The sequence below is a fragment of the Stegodyphus dumicola genome, chromosome 1, assembly GCF_044657685.1.
Source record: "Stegodyphus dumicola isolate Sdum_Otavi_A_Nest chromosome 1, ASM4465768v1".
Lineage (NCBI taxonomy): Eukaryota > Metazoa > Arthropoda > Arachnida > Araneae > Eresidae > Stegodyphus > Stegodyphus dumicola.
The window spans coordinates 294,462,023-294,483,276 of NC_140768.1; the positions used below are offsets into that span (position 1 = coordinate 294,462,023).

The following is a 21,254-nucleotide window of genomic DNA, read 5'->3' on the forward strand; positions in this document are numbered from 1 at the left end:
TGCGACTCTCGCACGAAGAATGTAATTTATTTTTAAATGTTAGTATTCTTTTTCTTCTTGTTTTGTATGTCGCCATTTGAGTGCTAAATAAAGTTTTTTCTGTGTCCCATCATTGGAGTTGCTTCATATTGCCAAAGAAGTATCACAACAGGAAGTGAAATTATCTTCACAGTATGTATTCACATCCTATATATATATATATATATGCAATTTGTACCCATGTAGTAAAGTGCTTTATTGAAAAATACATATTGAATCAAATACTTTCACACAAAATACAACTCTGAAAAAATTATAATAACCCAAAATAATTAAATTATACTGCTAACCAATTTAATATTGTAGAAGATTATATTTTATGAAAAATTTTCACTATTGTAATTTAATAAGCAATTTTGTTCTTAAACTCTTTTTAAGGGAAATCTTTCTAATGATGAGGTTATTTTCAGAATAATGATCTTAACCATTAATGAAAACAATTTAAAAAATTATTATCATGTAGAAATTCACTTTAAAAAATATAAGCAATTTAACAAAAACAATTTTATTTCATAAGTAACTCGGTAGATATTTTTCAATGTTGAAATGAAAATATCAGTGATGAGCTATTTCTGAAAATATACAGCTTGTACATATGCAAATGTTTAGATGCAGGCAAGAGCATTATCACATTACAAAATTTACATACAGAGTATTTTGCAAATCTTGAAGCCAGAAATAAAATTGACAACTATTGTACATTAATAAAAAATATTTTGGCATAGTAAAGGGTTGGCATATAAAAATACAACTGTACAACGTTCCAATTTAAAAATCAAAATATATCAAAACAATTTATATTTATTCTTTTAATATTTAATAAAGAACACTATATATTCACACATCCTGCAAAAATATTATATAAAATCTTATATTTTGCTCAGTTAGTTACAGAGAGCTTCTAGTATAATACAAGAAATATTACACCTCTATGCACTTTTACTAGTCATTTTCTTATTTATGAATGAATATTTTACAGCAAGAATTGACAATGTGAAAAGGAAGCAAGTCTAAAAAAAGCAAAAAGTAGTTAATTTTTAAGAAAAAGAAAATAAGTTCATATATAATATACTAGTTTCAATTTAGAAAATATTTATGCAATTATTTTTAAGAATGTTTATTATTTCAATAATCTTAATCATAAAAATTTTTCCTTATAAATCATGTATAACAAAGGGAAAAAATATATACACATTGAAACAGTAAAAAAGCTAAATGGAATTACAGAGCAGGATGCAAAAAGCTTTTCACCTACTTTTACAAGACAAGAAGTTAAAAATGTTATGCCCTCCAAAAGCAGTTAACAATTCAACATCAGATCCTTCACATCATGATTTTAACACAAAACAGGAAATATATCTAAAGTCATATCATGAATCTTGACCAGGTTACCATACTAAAAATATTTTAGTATAAAATTTTAAATAATTTTATGTTTATTAAAGTTTCTTTGAGTACACAATCAAATTTAAAATGGCTTATCTCGAGTTACATCTGAGTGCCATATTTTAACATGTTTAACTCAGAGCCAAGTTAAACTAGTTTTTTTCACTCTCGCCATATGATTTTATCATCTATTACATAGTCACTTACTAAGTCCAATCCTTAAAAATTTGGAAAAAAAAATATTCCATCGATATGGAAAGTTGTATATTACTTACATATACGTAGAATTGCTTTACTAATGAAAAAGTATCAGCTTTTCTAGCAGAAAAGTTTTAATATAGGCACCACTTTAGTATTTCAGTATTCAGTATGTTTAGTATTTCAGTTACTAAAAAGGGCACGGGATGTTAAAATAGGAAACTTAAGAGAAATACATCACAGATATCAATATTTTATTTTGGTATAATAAGCAATGTTCCCTGAACAGCAAGTATGGTCCCAAGAAAAAAGGCACACACTGCAGCACATCTGCAACTGATCTCTTCGTGTATGGCCAAATTCAGCATATTTTAATGAAAAAAATAAATAAATATTACAACATACATTTTGCATTTTGGAGAAAGTCTGGATTTCTTACATGTTGATTGTACGAAATAAATCAATCTCACAAATTACAATTAAACTGAGAGGAAATATTTAAAACAATTCTAATTTATATATTCAGATAATTTTTGATTTACACAAGCATCTGCATAAATAGATATACATAGCTTTAAAATGTTTACACAGGCAATTCCAATCAACTAGATGCAATTTAACTAAGCCTTATCTGAAAAATTACCGGTTTACTTATAGTGGAATAATGGATATAACAAATTATCATAAAAAATATAAAGCAAAATTTATGACATTGTAGTTGACAGCAGATGATATCATCGTAATTTAGAACTATTTTTATCTACATCATGTAATTTAATTACATGTAATCTGGAATACATAAACAATGTACAATACAAGACAAAGTTCTAACTAATTTTTTAAAGTGGGTTTGAACTGGGTGACATTGTTCAAGTTTCAAATACTGTTTTTATTCTATTTATAACTTAGTTGCTTTAATTCTACTGATGTTTATTCTTCCATTATTTACCATTTATTCTTTTTACTTTGAATACTGATTTAATTGCTGTAATCAAATTAATCCCTAGATTAAACTCCGTGAAACTATAAATAAACTGTTAGCAGTATTTTTCTGTTATTAGAAAATTAATTATTCATCTCTCTTGTGAATTTTAACTGCCTTCATATCAATTGCAGTTTCAGGTTAACTGTACACAACATTCAAAGTATCAGTTCAGTAAACTGGGAATTGAATGCAATTTCAAAGATGGTATGTCTGATTTTGTTTATAATATTCATCTTTATCACTTCCATAAAATTATTCAGTCGATGTATTGTAACTTAAGTATTTAAGTAATTCTTAAAATTTTAAACAAATTTAAAGGTTAATTAATTTGATTCAAGCATAAAATTATAGTACAGAAAACTTTAAAAATCAATGACCTACACTTAACAAGTTATAACATTTTTTAAAATTAAACACAATTTTACTCTATGTTTATATATTTTACAAAAATTGTTTCCATTCCTATTATTGAATTTCCAATTCACATTTTTAATAAAATAAATTATAATTCATACACATGTTACACATGTAGTGAATTCACAATTTTCTGATAAATTTATAAATACAAAAACAAAGATAAATGACTATTCACATAAAGAAGCTTTTTTTCAAATCTAAAATATATCAGCAAATATTTCAAACAATGAACATAAATAAAGGAATAGGATTTGTTGAAAACTGTAACAACAAATTCTCTTTCTATACATTTTAAAAACTGTACAATACTAAGTTTCTTTTAGCACTGTCAGAACCTCAGAATTTTGAAGTTTCAATGCTAGAACACATTTTAAACTAAACTAGAATATTTCTTTCTCACCGCACAATTTCACCATTTCGAGAGTCTAAATGATTTAAATTTTCCCTACCACCGCTGTGATGAGATATTATGTTGCTCCTAGAACGACTTCGGTTCAACTGTGCCCTTCTTTCTAAAAGTTATATTAAAAAATCCATTTTTAATAACCCAACACATTATAACTTAAACACTGATGTATAAAATTACTGAACAAAAATGCAATAAAATATTCATAACATAAGCAAATTCATAAAAACCAACATTAAAAATGCTTTCATAATGAAAAATTTTTAGATGTTAACACAAATTTCAGTTAACTAATTATATTTTAATATTATTATGTATATTAGTTTTAGGATAGCAAGGGAAAATAATAATGAAAAAGATCTAAGCATATTTTTATTATTTATCTTCAGATATTCATTGACAAGCACTGAAGATGTACCTTCTCCCAGACTGTAAGGAATCTCTACATATAATAAAACAATGAGTCTGTCTGTGTGTGTGTGTCTTTCGTTCGTGCTGCGCGTAAGCTAATAGACCCACAGCTATGAAATTTGGTACATAGGTGCATCTAGACAAAAGCGAGTGCACCTCGAAGCGATTTTTTCGAAATTCTAATTTTTTTTATTTTATGTTTTGTGACGAAATCGCGTCATTTTGAGACGTAATGGGCTATAGGAAAGCAAGATTTTACTCTACACACTCCATTTTCACATCGTCATGAAACGTAGGCACTTAGCAATTTTACGAACTTAAAATAAATTTCGTGTTTCAATAAATCGATTAAATACAAATTTATTTAACAAAGGGAGCTTAACACCTTTTCAACGGGATTTTTTCTAAAAAAGTTTTAAAAAATGTACAGTGTATTTTTCTTTTTGGACACCTTAAACTTTCATCCTTGCAACTGCTTTTGCAAAAAGAATTTTGGAAAAATGATAATATTTTGTATTTTTAAAAAAATTTTTAAATGAAGCCTCCGAGTACACTTCTCACATATCATATCTTTAAAAATATGATTTTGGCAACAATTTTCCGGTCTTATTGTTGTTGATAAGATTTTTGATGAAATCACATCATTTTGAATAGTTTCATTCTTTTAGAAATATGGGTTTGGCAACAATTTTTCATCGTATTTCTTATGTCACTGTTTTTAAGAGAGTGGTATATTTCATTGTCATTTTTATATTCTTATAATACATTTTGATTGTTTTTTTTTTTTTTTTTTTTTTTTTTTTTTTTTTTTTTTTTTTTTGGATAAAGTTGTTCAGCAGAGTAAAATTCTGCGCGGAATTTTACGTTTTTTGAGTTGCTTTCATTTTATTTTTTGCTTATTTCACTGTTTGTAAGTTGTTGAAAAGTTTCGCATGATTTTTTTTCTTCAACGGAAAGTTGGTTAATTTTTTTTTTATTAGGATAATTAATATTTGTATTAAGGGATATAGCTTATTTCATTGTAATTTTTTTCTCTTGAAAATATAAGACAAAATATCATTAATTATACTTTGCTTTTCATAATTTTTTGTTTTTTGTATTCTTTTATGTTATTTATTGCTCATTTCACTGTCTTTAAGATATTGAAATGTTTTGAGTGATTTTTGGGGGAAACAAAATCCTTAACCTCTTTTATACCATTTGAGTTCTTAAGATTTTGCAAAGGGAAGTTGGTTAATTTATTTATTAGGATAATTAATATTTGTCCTAAGGGATATTGCTTATTTCATTGTAATTTTATTATACGTAATAACTTTTTTTTTATGAAGTTGTTCTGTAGAGTAAAATTCTATGCAGTTTTTAAATTTAACGTTTGGTGTTCCCTTCAGCCATTTTTCCGGTACATTTAAAAGCCAGACGAAGGCTGGCAGCGAAGCTGCTAGTGATAAATATTTTTAATGCAGTACATAAGTTCAGAAAGTATCTGAATTCTGATGACTGTATTTATGCAAATTACATGTATGTTAAGTAATCAGAATTCACATACCGTACATATCTGAACATTCTGCATAAACTGAAATGAGACTTTGCTTTAAAATTCCAGCCAAAATTTAAAATCTGATGAATATAAATTTAAAACTCCCCCTACATAAAATATTAACTATATACATAAGCAAAAGTGTGAATAAATGACCACCTACTTAGATAGCTCAATCAGATGAGCTAAAGGTAAATGGCAGTTCGCATTTACTTTCCATTAAAAAAATAAGAGAATATTTTAGAATGAAAAGTACTTTCGGCACCAACAGTTTCTTTATAATTCTGCCAACTTTTACGCATTATTTAGTACTTTGATAATAGCACAGGAAATTTTACTCTGATTGGTAATAATTCTCAAACAATTACACAATTTCTCTCCTTATACAGCTTACACTCTTGCTTTTATGAGTAAAATATATTTCTGATATATGGTGAAAGATTCCTAGATTATTTTATTACTTTTAAACTGAAAATTATCCCTTTTGATGAGACAAACTATTGATGAAACTGAAGAAAATATTATTTATAAGAAAGACAACAAATATATTAATGATGAAATTGAAAATGATGACATTTACCAGGTCTTGCCTCAAGGAAAGATTTTGGAGAAATGCTAAAACTCTCCGAGTCAGATACCAATATTAAGCAATTTTGTTAAAATACATTAGGATTAAATAAAAATATTTTTCAATTATTTAACTAATAATAATTTTGTAATCAAATTATTTCAAAATAACTTTGAACTCATCTATAAGCTAATTCCCAAACATCAATAATAAAAAATATCCTAGATTATTGGCTCATACAACAAATTAAATAGTTTTTTTTAGCTTAAGAAAAAATGGTATACATTTAAATAAATAAAACTATGTTGACAAATTAGATATGTTCAAAACTTTTGTTATATAAAAAAAAACATTAATTTAATTGACATTATAATGGAAATTTATTGATTATCTTGATCAAAGATATAAATAGCTAATTTAGTTAACGATTTTAAACTCAAGAAATTTCAGTATAATAAAGAATGTGAACATACGAAAATTACAATTATATTGAAACTATCCACCATAATTTATTTTAGAAAACACCATAAAAATATAACTTCATAATTTTTGTTAAGAATGAGAACCTACTTTTAAAAGAAACTATTAAAATGATGATAATTGAAATTAAAATAACACAACTGTTACAATATATCAAAAAGGACTTTCACCAGAAAAAAAGTTTAAAAAAAAACAACAAAAATCTGAAAAGTTTCAGATTTTAAATTATGTCCAAAGGGGCGTTTTTTTAACATTATTTATTAAATATCATGTTCTTTGCACTCAAACCATAAAAGTCAGTATCTTTAGAATTTCCAATACACAGTTCCGCGAGTTGGAAATAAAAAAGTCCCCCCCCCCTCCACCCCGTAGAGTGTTGCTCGCTTTTAAATTGTTTGAGTTTGTTACTCAAAAAGTTATTAAAATTTTACAAAATATGAAATCGATAATAAAACAAATTCCAAATTTCCAATTTGGTCTTCCACATGCCCATATTCTTAGGAGGATTACATTGTTCAAAATTCGATGGATTTACTTACCTTTGTTTTATCACAATGCGAGAAATATACATACACTTATGCAAATTTTTCATTATTTAATTTCTCCAAACATAATGCAGAATTCTAACATTTGGTGCCAACAGTTTGAAAAGTGATTTGCCGTTTATAGTGATTCAACGCAAAATCTCAAAACGAAAACAATAGTCTTTCAGACACAAAGCCCCTTTGGAATAAAAAAAAAAAAAAAAAGCTAAGCTAACAATTTTTAGCAATGAAAATAATTAAGTACGTGTTTGACTCAAATGTATTTGAATACTCCTATACCACATTTAAATTGTATTATTTAACATTAAACAGCTTATTCAATAAATGAATAATTTTTAAAATATTAACAAAGAGACAAATTCAAAATATTCAAAAAATAAAAAATTTGAAATTATAAAGAGAGAAATGTAAAAAAGTAGTAACATAACATTCTTTATAGATACAGCACTGTTTTGGAGACTGCACCATTAGAGCCAGCAGTCATGCAATTAAACAGATGCGATAACTTAAGACGGCCACAAATAAAAGATTTTGTATTTTGGTAATTTTATACCACATTTTGAGTGCATAATAAACATCACAGAAATAAGAATGTCTTAGCAAGGCCCAATAACTAATTATTATGAATAACATTCATTTCAGCCATTAGAAAAGTTCCAATTCTGAAATTAAGATACAACAACACGCCAAACAAACACCAATTCAGAAGTCAAACAACAAAAATCAGCGCTATATCTAAAAAATCCCCACAGGACCAGCCTCGATGGCCTCACCGAACCATCATCCCCAGCTGCAAAACCGCATAGATATAGCGCTGTTTTTTGTTGTTTGATTTCTGAATTGGTTCCAATTCTGAGTTTTATGATATCATAATTTTCCAAAATTCTGAATTTGATTAGATGTTTCTTTAAACAATGTTTGACATTTTAACCATACTTTTATGGAATTATGTTCTCGGTTCCTAATTCTCAAAAATTTTTAATTGCTATTCTGCATTTTAACATGCAATTTGAAGAAAAAGATTAGTAAATTTTATCTTTATTGTGGCACAGGAAGTGCTCAAAATTTGTTAAAACTCTGTCTTCATAGATATCTGGTGTGTAATTCTAGATTTGGACCAGCATTTGGCATAAAATCAATATTTTAGTTTTTCAGCAATATACTGCAGTATACACTTCTGTGCAAAATTTAATCAAAGCGCATAACAACACTGTGTAACACAACTCTGCATTAAAATTTAGTTACATAACAATTTATATTTAGGTGTAGTCTAGATTAGTCATACTGATGCTACTAGGTCTTACCGTCTTCAAAACTTGACTGTTCACTTCTGCACAAATTTATTTCAAATATTTCTAAATGATATAAAACTACGTTTATTACAACATAACCAACGTATAAAACAAAAGAAACCTTTCTTATGGTTTCTTATTCTTTAACTTATGGTGTTAAAAACTGGGCATGCAACACTAATATGGCCAGACTTTTTAACATGCACTTGTCCAATCAACATACACAGTTGGAAAATTAACTATGTAATACTAAAGCATTTTTAAACATGCTATTCAATCAAGCATAAAATAGCTTATGTGACATGCAGAACAAATAGCAAATAGCAGGCATAATATATGTAATAACCTGCCTCTGGATAACTAAACTGTGATACCAAATGCTCCAGTTCTAGAAAGCAAAAAAGTGGGGGAAAAAAAGGCAACTACATATTAATGTTCTAAAAATTCTACATTTTATTAAATGTGAACAATAAGTTGAAAATAAAAAATTCATACAAAAATGAGCAATTTATATTTATTTCCTTTACAAAGGGTTGTGCATAACTAGTATTATGACTTAAACACTAAACAGCTTTCTTCTTGTGTTGTTATTCTTGCTCCCCCTCTTTTTGGAACTGCAAAATTAATACTTCAAGATTTTATGATAGAAAGCTTCATCAATAAGCAAAGGATGAAAATTATTCAACTTTACTTTGAAAGTGCCCAGCACTCCAATAATTTGACAACTAGTATTTTCAGCAATAAATAAGAAGAAAATTTTTGATACTTATATAATTTCCCAATTTTCAAATTTTAAATAGTCATCATGATTACCAAATTTAATGGATGTAGATTATTTTTCTGTAGGATTATTATGAAAAAGTGGAGGGGTGTATGCAAATAAGCCATAAAAGTTTAAACACCTGTCAGCAATTAAAGTGTGAAAACTGAAATCCAAGCAAGTTTTGGAGAAGTCTATGGTTACAGCATATCAAACTGAGGCTCACAACGGCTGCCACTTGCCAAATATTATTTTTAAAACACAATATAAACATAGTTCCATAAATTTTACTCAACATTAAAAACAGCAAAAAATAATTAATATTGAAAGAAAAAATATTATTCATTACTTCATAACATTCATTATGCACTACCCTACGTAACATTTTGCTGCACTGAAATCTGGGGCTAGAGGTTTCAAATATGACAAACATAAATTTTCAATTTTCCATGTACACTACAAATGGAAATTTCTCCAAGATATTCTGACTTGTTTTGAAATGACTGCAGTCTCAGTTTTGATAAATTACTTATATGTTGCATATATAAAATATTTATATGTTGTTATTCAGCAATGGAAGATAAGGCACATGATTGTTATATCTGGAGATCTAAGAATCTTCATTATGTGTTCCAAAATGAACAAGAGACACCAGAAGTCAATAATTGACTAGAAGTGCACAAAAAATTATTTTCCCCCTTCCAGTGAGAACATACATATAGTGACAAAGCACTGTTTTGAGGTTAAGATTCCACTGTCTATACTTTAACAATACATTTATACCCATATTTTGCTTGTACTAAATACAACTGACAAGCTGTCTTAACCTCAAAAACCTTTAAAGAATGCACAATTAATGCTTCAAATAATGGTTTGCTTTAAAAAATGCATATACCACAGAAAAGAAGAAATTTTAATTCTACCAAGGCAGACATATACGGATTCATGGTTGTTCAGCTGATAACATTATCAAAGACTTGAGGACTATCTGCCTAAGGGAATGGATGTCTTTGAAGAGAACTTTCTAAGGAAAGCTGCCTCATATACATATTACACATGCAAAAAACCACGAAAACACCCATGTAGCCAGCCCATTTGTGGGATTCGAGCCTCGGACCAAACTACGAGTGTTTAGCGACTTTACCACTCAGCCAATGGTGGCCACATCGACTTTACCACTCAGCGAATTCATGTTTCGATACTTCTAGCCCAGAAGCCATGCAGTAAGGTAAATGATTAGCATCCTTTCACTATCATACACTTTTTTGAGTTGCTATATCTAAAAACTAGAAACACTATTAAAATGTAGAATTTAAATCTTATGCATCTTCAGTAAAATTAGGAACTTTTATAACATTATTTTCAATCTCTTTCATAAAAAATTTCAATCATTTGCTAAACTATAAAATCTGCTACAAATGAAGTAAGGATGTAAGCAATAATTAGAATACAACACTTACCAGCAGCACCCCGAGCAGGATTTTTACGTCGTGGTTTGTGAGAAAATGCCGAGCCTGTTGTAAGAGCTTCTAATAAACTATCCATAACGCCTTCTTGATCTGTCCCTAGATTTAAATGGTATACCATTTTATATTTATTCATTTCTCTTCAAATTATATTAGTATAGACTGCATAAGATTAACAGAAAGCTTAAATTAACTTCAAAAATTTAAAAACAAACCTGAACTTATATCAACCAACTGCTTCTTTTTAGCCATTCTTTCTTGCTTTTCTTTTTCTGCCTTTTCTTTGGCCTCTCTCGCTCTCCTCATTTTTTCCTCTGTTTCTCTTATGCGTAGATTGTCTTTGTATGCTTCCTACAATTTAAACGCAGTTTAGAGAGTCATAAAAATTCAACTATTAAGTAGACATAAATGGAAATATACTTCCCAACACTATATCACACACACACACAAAAAAAAAGTAACTAAAGGCTGCACATGATTTCCTAAATAGACCTTATTCAAAATTACTTTAATAATTAATATTTTAGTTAGCAATAGTTATAATTTCTCCCCCTCACAAAATATCATGTACATTAAATTGTTCCCTAATTAAGGGGTAATAAAACTTAAATGGCCACATGGATCTGCATGTGGCCATTTAATGTGTTTGAACATTGGAAACAACTTGCAAGTTTATACACAACTTTTCAAATTCTACTATAAATGGTATCTTTAGCATAGCAGCTTGCAATGTTCTATAGCAAATTAATGAAAAGGAAAATGAATTTTAAACCTTCAAAGCATAGAAAAATAACATGACTAACTCTAGCCCCATATTTAGTGCTAAACCACTTCTACAACATATTCTGCATTTCAATCAATAGGCCACAGTTTTTGGTATGATGATTAGTTGCACAGGTTGCCATATCATTGTGTCCAAGTTTGAATCTCAAAAGAAGGCACATATATATGTAGTTGTCTATCCCTTAATCCTTAATGAAGTAATATCTGTTTAACTCAGCAGCATTTTTCTATAACAGGGTTCGTAGCCACATTTTAGTTAAAACAATAAGCACTTATAAGCACTTTCAAGCACATTTTAAGAAAAAAATAAGCACCTGTCTAATTATATTATACACTACTGCATAACCTTAAAAGAAAAATTAAACTTGTAATTTAAAATATGAGAAATGCAGTATTTATTAAGAGAGAATGAGCATTACCTCAACCATGGAAAACAATTACTTTTTTTTTTAAACTTTTAAATAACAGTTCAATTTACAGAAATAGTTTACAATGAAAGGAGGAAAAAAACTATGCAGAATTAAACTATATTACAAGATTTAATGATGAAATTTCTGTTCAAAATAGAGGAAATAAATAAAAATAAGCCATATTTATTGTACTTGCTTGGCACTTAATAATAAGTACAATTTATTTTTTCACTCATATTAATATTTAAATAATTTAACTTAAATCAAAATTCTGAACATTTTCTAAATTTTCATTGTATAACAATTTTCTCTTAACAGATATTGCAAGCAAAGTAATTTAAGTAAAAAAGAGGAACATTTCTGAAATCAGAAGATGGGAAATTGCTTCATGCAGTCATTCTTTAACAGTAAAAGTTTAACTAACCCGCATACTCGGAAATTGCCGAATATTCTGGATAGTCGAGCGTAACTGGAAAAAGAGGAGGAGGGAAGGAAGATTGTAGCCATTCTTTAGATTTCTCGGCTAAATAAATGCTTTAGGCATTTTGGCTTTAGGCATCATATAAAAATAGCCCAAAGGAACTGAAACATATTCGGCTTAGCAAGCACAGTAAAACTCTTTTAAGTGTTCATAAACAAATCTCAGACTGAACATCAAAATTAATTATCTCTGCAAAATATCGCAAACGTTATTGTGCAATACGTGCACCGCAATTCTTCCGTATGTGATATTGCACAATCAGAATCAACAGCTGCGAGTATTCGAAGAATGAAGACCTAAAAAAAAAAAGGAAAAGAAAGAAACTTACCAATCTGGGGTATTTTTCATTCTAATTTTGAACAGACTGCATTAAGTTTCCGGAACAAAATCATTCTTCGTTTGGGTTGGTAGACTGCAGAACTTTTATTCCTATTCAACCCAGACTAGTTAAGTGACAAAAAAAAAAAAAAAATGTCCGTTGCTTGTTTTGCAGCGAACTGTAAAGGTTTCAATATTCAAGATTTTCCGGAGAAAGGGGAGAACCTCCCAACCTCCGTAATGTATAATGTTTTGGCCAAAAAAAAAAATGAAATTATTTTGACTATTCAATTACTTTCCCTTTATTTAAGCCATTCCGAATATTATTTCTTAGAAAGCTAAACTGTGTGAAAATACCCATTTTTGGAAGTTTATCTTTATTTCAGCAGTTACTGCAACTATATTATTATAAATACTCATAATATAGCTCATAATATAAGCATAACAATCATAATAAACGTGAATATGAACTGACCACGCGGAACGAGAATGCAAATTATTCAAATCTTGATAGAAATTCAATCGTGTGTAGTACTTGGATGGGAGGAAAAGAAAATGGAATGTACCCGAATTTTCTACCGCTTTCGCAATTGTCCGACCAATAGAACGATGTACACCTGTCTGAACTCTTGCGCGCACCAAAGGTTATGTTAATGCAGAGAAAGTGGGAAAAGCTATTTCCGGGAGTATGATTCACCATCTGATGTTCCATATAAGGAAGAAAAGTTGTTTATTTAGTTTCGGCTTTGGTATGGGGAAAAAGGTGCATTCATTAAAAAAAAAAAAAAAAAAAAAAAAAAAAAAAGCTCTAAAAACAAAACAAAATAAGGGCTCTAATGAAAAAATAAACACCTATACGGGCCTTTATATTTTATCTTCAAATATAAGGATTTATAAACACTTATAAGGACCACTACAAACCCTGTATAATGAGATGGTTAAATGACCAATAGTGGTCACTTATGACTAACATTTAACAAGCAAGTGTCCTTCTGTAGTAAGAGGTAAATAGCTATCGACTTTTACTTTTCGTCAACATCAAAAATTAAATTAGTTCAAAGTTTTTCAAAAAGCAGTTAGCTTCCTCAGCAGCAAGACTTTTTGTTCTGGCTGATGAAGGAGTTATATCTGAATACCATTTATCAACTAGATTTGTGTAATTGCTGCTGTTTATCTCACCTGTCTAATAGAAACATCAGAACAAGTCCATGAATTTTTTTCATGGAAAAAGGACTGTGTCTATCATTGGCAATGGTCAGCTTATATGAGTCAGTATGACTCTGCTTAGCTGCATCCCAAATCTAAAGAATCTCCCGAATGACGGGTCCAAGGTTCAAAGAAGAGTCTTTCACTACTACGAAACCACTCGAATTTTAGGCTCGCTATGTATTTTAAGTGCCCATACCACAAAGTCATAATATACTAACAAACACATAAGCTTTCTTTGGTATACAAACATGGTCGATCGACACAGCAGCAAGCATCACTAACCACTATACTGATCAGGACAGCTCATAATTACTTATTTTGCTATTTTTCACATATTTCCATTTCTTAGGATAATATTTAGATCATTAGAGAATGTAAGAAAGCAAAATAATCAAAATAACATGTTTATATATAACGGTGACAGTAAACTTCATGACCAGATAAAAGCTGTTATGCACTGCAGATTGTTAAAGTACAAAATTCAATGAATCAACTTGTAATGTAAATCAACCTGTATGTCCTTAAACATTTCTTTCTTATAAAATGCATCTCTTTATTATTTATGACCAACGAGCTGTAAAGAGTGTCTAACAAATATTTTTCGCCAATGAGTGGGCAACTTTTTGTGGGGATAAGTATCATCAGAAAGAATAATCAAAATGAACCAAACATATTCAATATAACACATAATATTTATACATATTATAGTTTTAATACTTAATAAGTAATATTCATTACTTAATGTATATGAAGTGAAACTTTTTAATCCAATATGTTTATTTAATTGATTGAAATATTAAATAACACATCAGAGGATTCTGATATGGAATATTATTATATGAAACTTGAGAAAATATTATTGAAGAAAAATATACCTCATTACTCACCTGAAAGTTGTCTTTGAAAGTTTTAATATCACTAAAAAATTCATCTGATGTATATTTCTTAGAATCAAAAGCAAAATAAATGGCTAAGTCTTCATATAATTTTTCCATTTGTTTGAACATGTTCTCTAAAATTTCATACTGAGTAGAAGCTTCTGTTAAAAAGCTCTAAAGCAATGTCAAGGAAAAAACTGAGGTCTTTTTAAATACTTCCCAAAATTATGTTGTTAAAACACATTTTTAAATACTACATGCACTAAATTTCTAAATATATTCTTGAAGATAGATACATAGCCGGTGGCATCTGAGACAACTAAAGTCTGAGCACCGGCACCGTGTCGACCGCCTAAAGCATGGGCGCCAATATGATTCGCTTGTTGACTACCAATGAATAGGTGAAGAAAATATTTAAAATTTTATACATTATGGTAAAGCACTAAATTTGGTTTGCATATTCGTTATATGTAATTTAACGATAATGAAAAATAGAAGCAAAATAAAAAAAATTTAATTTATAATTATAAAAAATACACCTGTTTTATTTGATGACTGATTATTACATATAGATATAATATAAACAGAAAGAAAAATATTAATATTTAAGGGATGGATGGTATTTTTCAAAACATTTTCCAAGATGTAAAGGTACTAGGCATAGAGAACACATAAAGCTACTCTCGCTTCTTTTTTTGCTAGCAGAGCACACTTTGTATGGACGTCGTACATATCGGTTTTTGTTCCCAGATTCAATAATTCGAGTAACGGTATGCCTCTTCATATCACCCGATAGTCTCTGAGGGTGATCATATTTTGATGTGCGAGGTGTAGGAACTAATACAGAAGTTTGTTCCACACAAACTTTTGATACATCTTGAGTACTTGTATATTCCTTGATCCATAAAAGTGCAACAGCATGTAAAAATTTTTGATATTTTATAGTGTTGCCATTGAACTCAACATATGCATTGAACAATGTGCAATTTAGTATCGGCTGAATCTTCTTGAGCTTATTAGAACCAGCTGTTGTACGATTATTTGAAAAATGCCATGTATCACAAATCTGGCGAAATTTGTTATGCGACATTACCGTGGTGAACGATGGTGTTTTGGTATAAAACTCTGAGGACCAGTAATCATTCTTTCGATATTTCTTTACTTGGCTCATCAATATAAGCAAACCAACAAATTTCTTCATGTCGGCTAGAGAAACATCATTCCACTTACGCATTTTTTTACCCTTACACATCTTGTCCTTATTTTGGTGATAATAGATGTTTGATTCATTTACCATCAATTGAAATAAATTATTGCCAATAAACATTTTGACGATTACTTTTATGTTTTGCTTATTAGCAGGGAGAATCTTTGGACCAGATTGCACAATAAAATCTGGTACATTGGGAACTTTATCAACATCTGACCATGATTCAATGTAACTATGTGATTCTGTGAACATTTCACTATCACTTAGATAATCAGAACCACTGGAATACTGTAATGGAACAGCTCTTGATCTTCTTGGCATCACATCACTATCACTGTCCTCGACCCCTATATCAGAATCTTCTGATTGTATTGAATAATCTGATAGAGGATCAGCAATATAGTCAGTAACTTCATTCATATTATAGGGGTAAAAATGCACAGAATAATAAGAAGAAGAAGGCTTATTATGCTGTTCAATTAAAAGCATAAGGCTATGAGGGATGTACTGGCTACGGAATACGACACTCAAGAGTGACTCTTGTTTGTACTTGTTCCTGAACCATAGTATAAATTTTGTTTCGACGTAATAAAAAGTGCAGATCGGTGAGTCATGACAAGAGCAAACTAACCGCCAAATAGACGAATGTTGCATTATCGCAGGGCTGGCGCTGAAACGAAGACCTCGGAACATGCGTTTTCGCGGGGCCGGCGCTCAAGCGATAGACTTCAAAACCCATGTTTTCGCGGGGCCGGCGTACAATGTGTTAAAACAAGAATAATTCATTTAACTTTATATGTTCTTTATAGAGTTACTCAAAAATGAAAGGAAAAAGATAAGTTTGATATATAACGTTGTTAGTATATAGCTCTTAAGATTTTATACGTGTTAATTTAAAAAATTTTCATACCACATGAAAAACAGAAAATGGGCGATTCACATTTTATTTTACTTATTTGACTGAATAACACTGAACAAATTTACATGATGATTTTTCACATATTTTCCAGTTCAATTTAGCCTATACAGCAGAAGTGCAGATGCCTAATGATACATTATCCACGATAGCTTTAACTGCTTTCAGCAGATATATATATTATGTGGCTTCAATACATGAATGCATTCTTTGGAAATGCAAGCAAAGTAGACATTGCGTTTAGTGAATTGCGTTATTTGCGTTTAGTGAATTGACAATACCATTAATTTTAGAGGTTGCTTGAAGTTTTTAAAAGAAAAAGAGTAACAAAAATTATTTTGACCAACTTTCTCACCTCAAAGGACTTATGTATTTTAGTACGTCAAAGCACTTACAGGCTATTTGTGAAAGACTTTCTATGAGGAAACGGCTAGTATTTGCATTACATACATAAAGTTGAGCAGAATGAAATGGAACCAGAAGACTTTATTGAAAAACTAAAGACTATCAATTCACTAAAACCTACTTTTACAAATTTAAGAAATTAACATATCTTTATCAAAAGAAACATATCTTTATCCAAAAAAAACTGAGATATAGAAATAAAATTCCTAATTTGATTACAGATGATTCATCCTCCTTTCCAGCAAATCTCTGTATTTCATATTTAATACAAACACACTGGCTTATAGCAAAAATGAATGAAGAAACCAAAGCCTGAAAGTCAAGTACTCTAATTTTGACATGGAATAATATATTACAGAAAAAGTTCAAGGAATAGGTTATTGATAGCGGTCTAAACTAAGAACTGGTAACAAAAGGTGTGCTCAAAGTTGTACCTAGTATTTAGTTCTCATTCAATCAACAAATAAAATCTTTATATATATATAATCTCAAAACTCCTAAAATCAAGATATTTTGTAAGAATTGTTTAAATCAAGATACTATTCTAAATGTTTTCAAAGATTATTTCATGATAATCAAATTATCTGGACAGTGACATAACAGCTGAAATTCAAAAGCTTATTATCCCAATGCTTCTAAATAAAATAATTATTCAAACACACCTATGCTTTATAAGAAAAAAAGAAAGAAGGAAAAATGCAGAAGTTTTTAAAATTATTGCGAGAATTTAAACTAATAGCTATTTTGATGCAAGTACTGTTAATAACATGTACGTAACATGAAAAATTTTCCCTTAAATTCACGCATATTCTTGTTGTTTGTGACTGCTTGCAGTTCAATCATTGCTGCTGATTTTGTAACAAATATCATTTCTGATAATCATTGCTGCTGATTCATATCCTGACTGACTCATATCCACATGTCTCCTAAAAAAAAGGGCAGTAGCATGTGTCCATGTAAAACTCTAATTTCCTTAATTGGCAGATTTTCATCAAGATAAGTCCTTATATCAGTATCAGTGGGAGATGTTTCACCTTGCTTGAATAATACTGCTGAAAATAAAGTGCATACTGTAATGTTTTGGAATAAGCTGTAGAATGATAATTAACATAAGCAAACACTGAAATAAACCATCAGTTTCATGCCACTACACACATTTTGGGAAGAACTTCTTTCTACTTACTCTACACTAAATGTACTATGATTCATTACAAATTATATAAAAAAATTTTTAAACTACAAAATTATTTATATTTTAAACATAATTCAAATGCTTTGAGAAATAACTCATCTATCAATAAAAAAATGAAAACTGAAATTTTAATAAAGTAAAAATTGCACCAACAACCTGTGTTTTTAATATCTCTCAGATTATACATTTTAATTTAAAATTCATGACCTACAAAAAATAAAGAACCAGATAATAATAATAATAATAAAAGTAAAGACAATTAAAAAAATAAAAACCAAGGTATGAAAGAATAAAATAGAAAGCATTTAAAAACTTAAAAAAGAAAAATCTCATTTACAAACACATCTAAAAGGATACACTCATCACATCAGCGAACCTATCTTCCTCATTATGTGGACGGAAATTTTTTAGATCCATTTCTAACTGTTTTATAGATTTCTTCATCTGATTTAAATTTTTTTGAATCTGATCAGCAGATACTGGGAAAGGGAGAAAAAAAAAGTGAAATCAAATGATACAAAAAAAAAAAAAAAAAAAAAAAAAAAAAAGGCTGCTGAAACCTTATATATAATGAATATTTAAATATTATTTGCTTAGCATAGGATGCAGGAATCAGCCCTTTAATCCATTTTTAAAAATAATGCAGGGTTATCAAACTAACTATCATTGAAACTAGCTATGCTACTTGTGACAAAATGGTAGCTGAAAGAGCTGATGATGAAACTGCTATTCAAACGTCTATGTAACACAAAGTCCAATGACACATTTTAAGAAACGAAATTGCTTCTGCGAGCATGTTAAAAAAAGTAAATTAACACTGATAGCCTTATCAGAAGCACAATCAATATCTTACCAAAAACTATGCATATAAAATTACTGTATGTATAATATGCACTATTTTTCTATTTAAAACATAATTCCATAATGAATTTAATAAAAATTAGCTTCTTTCTGATTATCTGCCCTTTCTCAAAAAAGCATTCATATGGCAATGCCCTATGCATTTATACGGAAACCTGGGTAAGTGGATTTTCCCCTTCAAATTCAATGCTCATTTTCTGGTAAGTGTTTAACTTTGAGTTCCATTTTCCTTTCTTGAAAGGAATTTTAGTTGGACAGTGGAATTTTCTGGCTGATGAAAAAGAAAGCAATGGAATTCTTCAGAAATATGGTGTTTTTCTCAACAGTAGACAATACAAAATTTCACATTCCATGAATTTACAGTAACTAAACAATCGAATTTTATAGATCAAAATTTGTATGAATTTGTGCAGTTCTCTGCTTTTTTCTGAAGTGGGGGGGGGGGGAAACCCTGCAATGTACACAAGAACAACAGAATACAACAACAACAAAACAAAAAAAGGGGGAGAAAGAATTTCTCGAAAAAGATAATTGTTTTATCATAGAATATTTCTAGTTTTTAAAATTTTACTGATGCATTGCTTTTTTACGGAACCCTTAGTGTTCACTCTTTGCTCTTTTATGGAACTCTTACATCCCTTCTTGAAAGGCAAGTGCCATTTGAATTTAGTACTTGAAAAATCCGTCACTAACAAGCTAGTGCTTTTTTGAAAGTGTGGATAAGAAATGCCAAAAATTATTATTAAACTTTTAATTAAACAATCTCATAATGCATGTGAAAGTAAAAATATCACAATTAAAATGAATCTCTTTCTCATATGTCACTTTTACTTACATGCTTTTTTTTTTTTAGCTGGCCCTTGATTTATATTATTCACTGCATATGTAATACTAGTTTATCATTACATTTATTAATTCTAGAAATGTAAAACATAATAGATAAATAACTACATGAGAATTCAATAAATTTCTAATTTAAAAAATTATAATTAAGTTTACAATACCTCGTGCAGCTCGATCTACATGCATCAGTTCTTCAGCAAAATTCAATGCATCTGAATATTTCTTTTCTATTATTTCAACTAAATAATGCAACAGAGTAGTTTTATGATCAACAGCTTTTGTTGTGTTAAGCTGCAAAATAAATACATGTTATTCATTAAAATAAGCTAGACAGCATAAATATGCATATAATATTTTTTATATTTTAGATCTACTCCCTCCTGGTTTATCTTTATCACTTTAAACTCAAAAATAACCAAATTAACATAGAATGTGAGCAAATGAATGCTAAGCAATTCTTTATTATAAAGTAGGTTACCGCCGAAAACATCATGGACGACAACCTTGCAGAGACAACAACGCAAGGTGAAAACGTCATGGCCCAAAACATTGTGGGAGAAAATAAAGCAAAGAAAAAACACTGCAGTTCTAAAACATCATGGTTCAAAATATCGTGGTCGAAAATAAAGTGGTTAAGAACATTCGCAGTTTTAAAAACATGATCATCGAAATTATTGTGGCAAAAAATAAAGTACTTACAAATCATCGCATGATGATAACATTGCACACATGATATTTCAAATCCCATACTGACATATTATGTAACTGACTTTCATCATAACTAACAAATTGACATCCAAAAGACTGATTGCATGCTATACATGAAAATGTTAAGGACACTTTAAGATTAAATGGAAACAAAACAAAGTATAATTATCACTAAAACAATATCAGATTAACAAATGTGAAAGAAAATAATTTGATAATTAAGTAAGCAATTTTCATAGAAGTAACTTTATACAATTATGCATCTTCCTTTTCCTAAGCATTTTTAGATTGATGAAAATTATCAATAAAACTTTATTAAAAAAAGGTTAATTTATTATTGACCTTTGTTAATTAGCTATGTAAATTTAAATTCTATTAAGTTCTATAATATGCATTAATTTTCCACTCATTTTCAATTTTTAAATGCTTAAGTTTCCTGCTTATTTTTCAGCAGAAATTTATTAGTTCATTAAAAATATGAAATATGGAAATGAATGAATCCCTCTTCCCTTTCTGTGCCCCCCAAATCATTATACAAACAAGCATTCAC

The 21,254-nt window shown here is 29.1% G+C and overlaps 1 protein-coding gene across 2 annotated transcripts in view; it reads right to left on the reverse strand.

Moving 5' to 3' along the window:
• Positions 1-523: 523 nt before the first annotated feature.
• Positions 524-21,254, reverse strand: part of LOC146999593 (protein diaphanous-like) — an 89,588-nt gene continuing 68,857 nt past the window's right edge. The window contains exons 21-27 of one of the 2 annotated variants that reach the window (XM_085808684.1): positions 20,158-20,287; positions 18,650-18,771; positions 14,579-14,743; positions 10,706-10,841; positions 10,485-10,589; positions 8,615-8,652; positions 524-3,537 (exon numbers count right to left, since the gene is read on the reverse strand). In XM_085808684.1, the coding sequence (XP_085664810.1) occupies positions 3,520-3,537; positions 8,615-8,652; positions 10,485-10,589; positions 10,706-10,841; positions 14,579-14,743; positions 18,650-18,771; positions 20,158-20,287 (714 nt within the window). In that variant the 3' untranslated portion in view covers positions 524-3,519. The remainder of the gene's footprint in view (positions 3,538-8,614; positions 8,653-10,484; positions 10,590-10,705; positions 10,842-14,578; positions 14,744-18,649; positions 18,772-20,157; positions 20,288-21,254) is intronic. The other variant, XM_085808679.1, reaches the window with a different exon arrangement.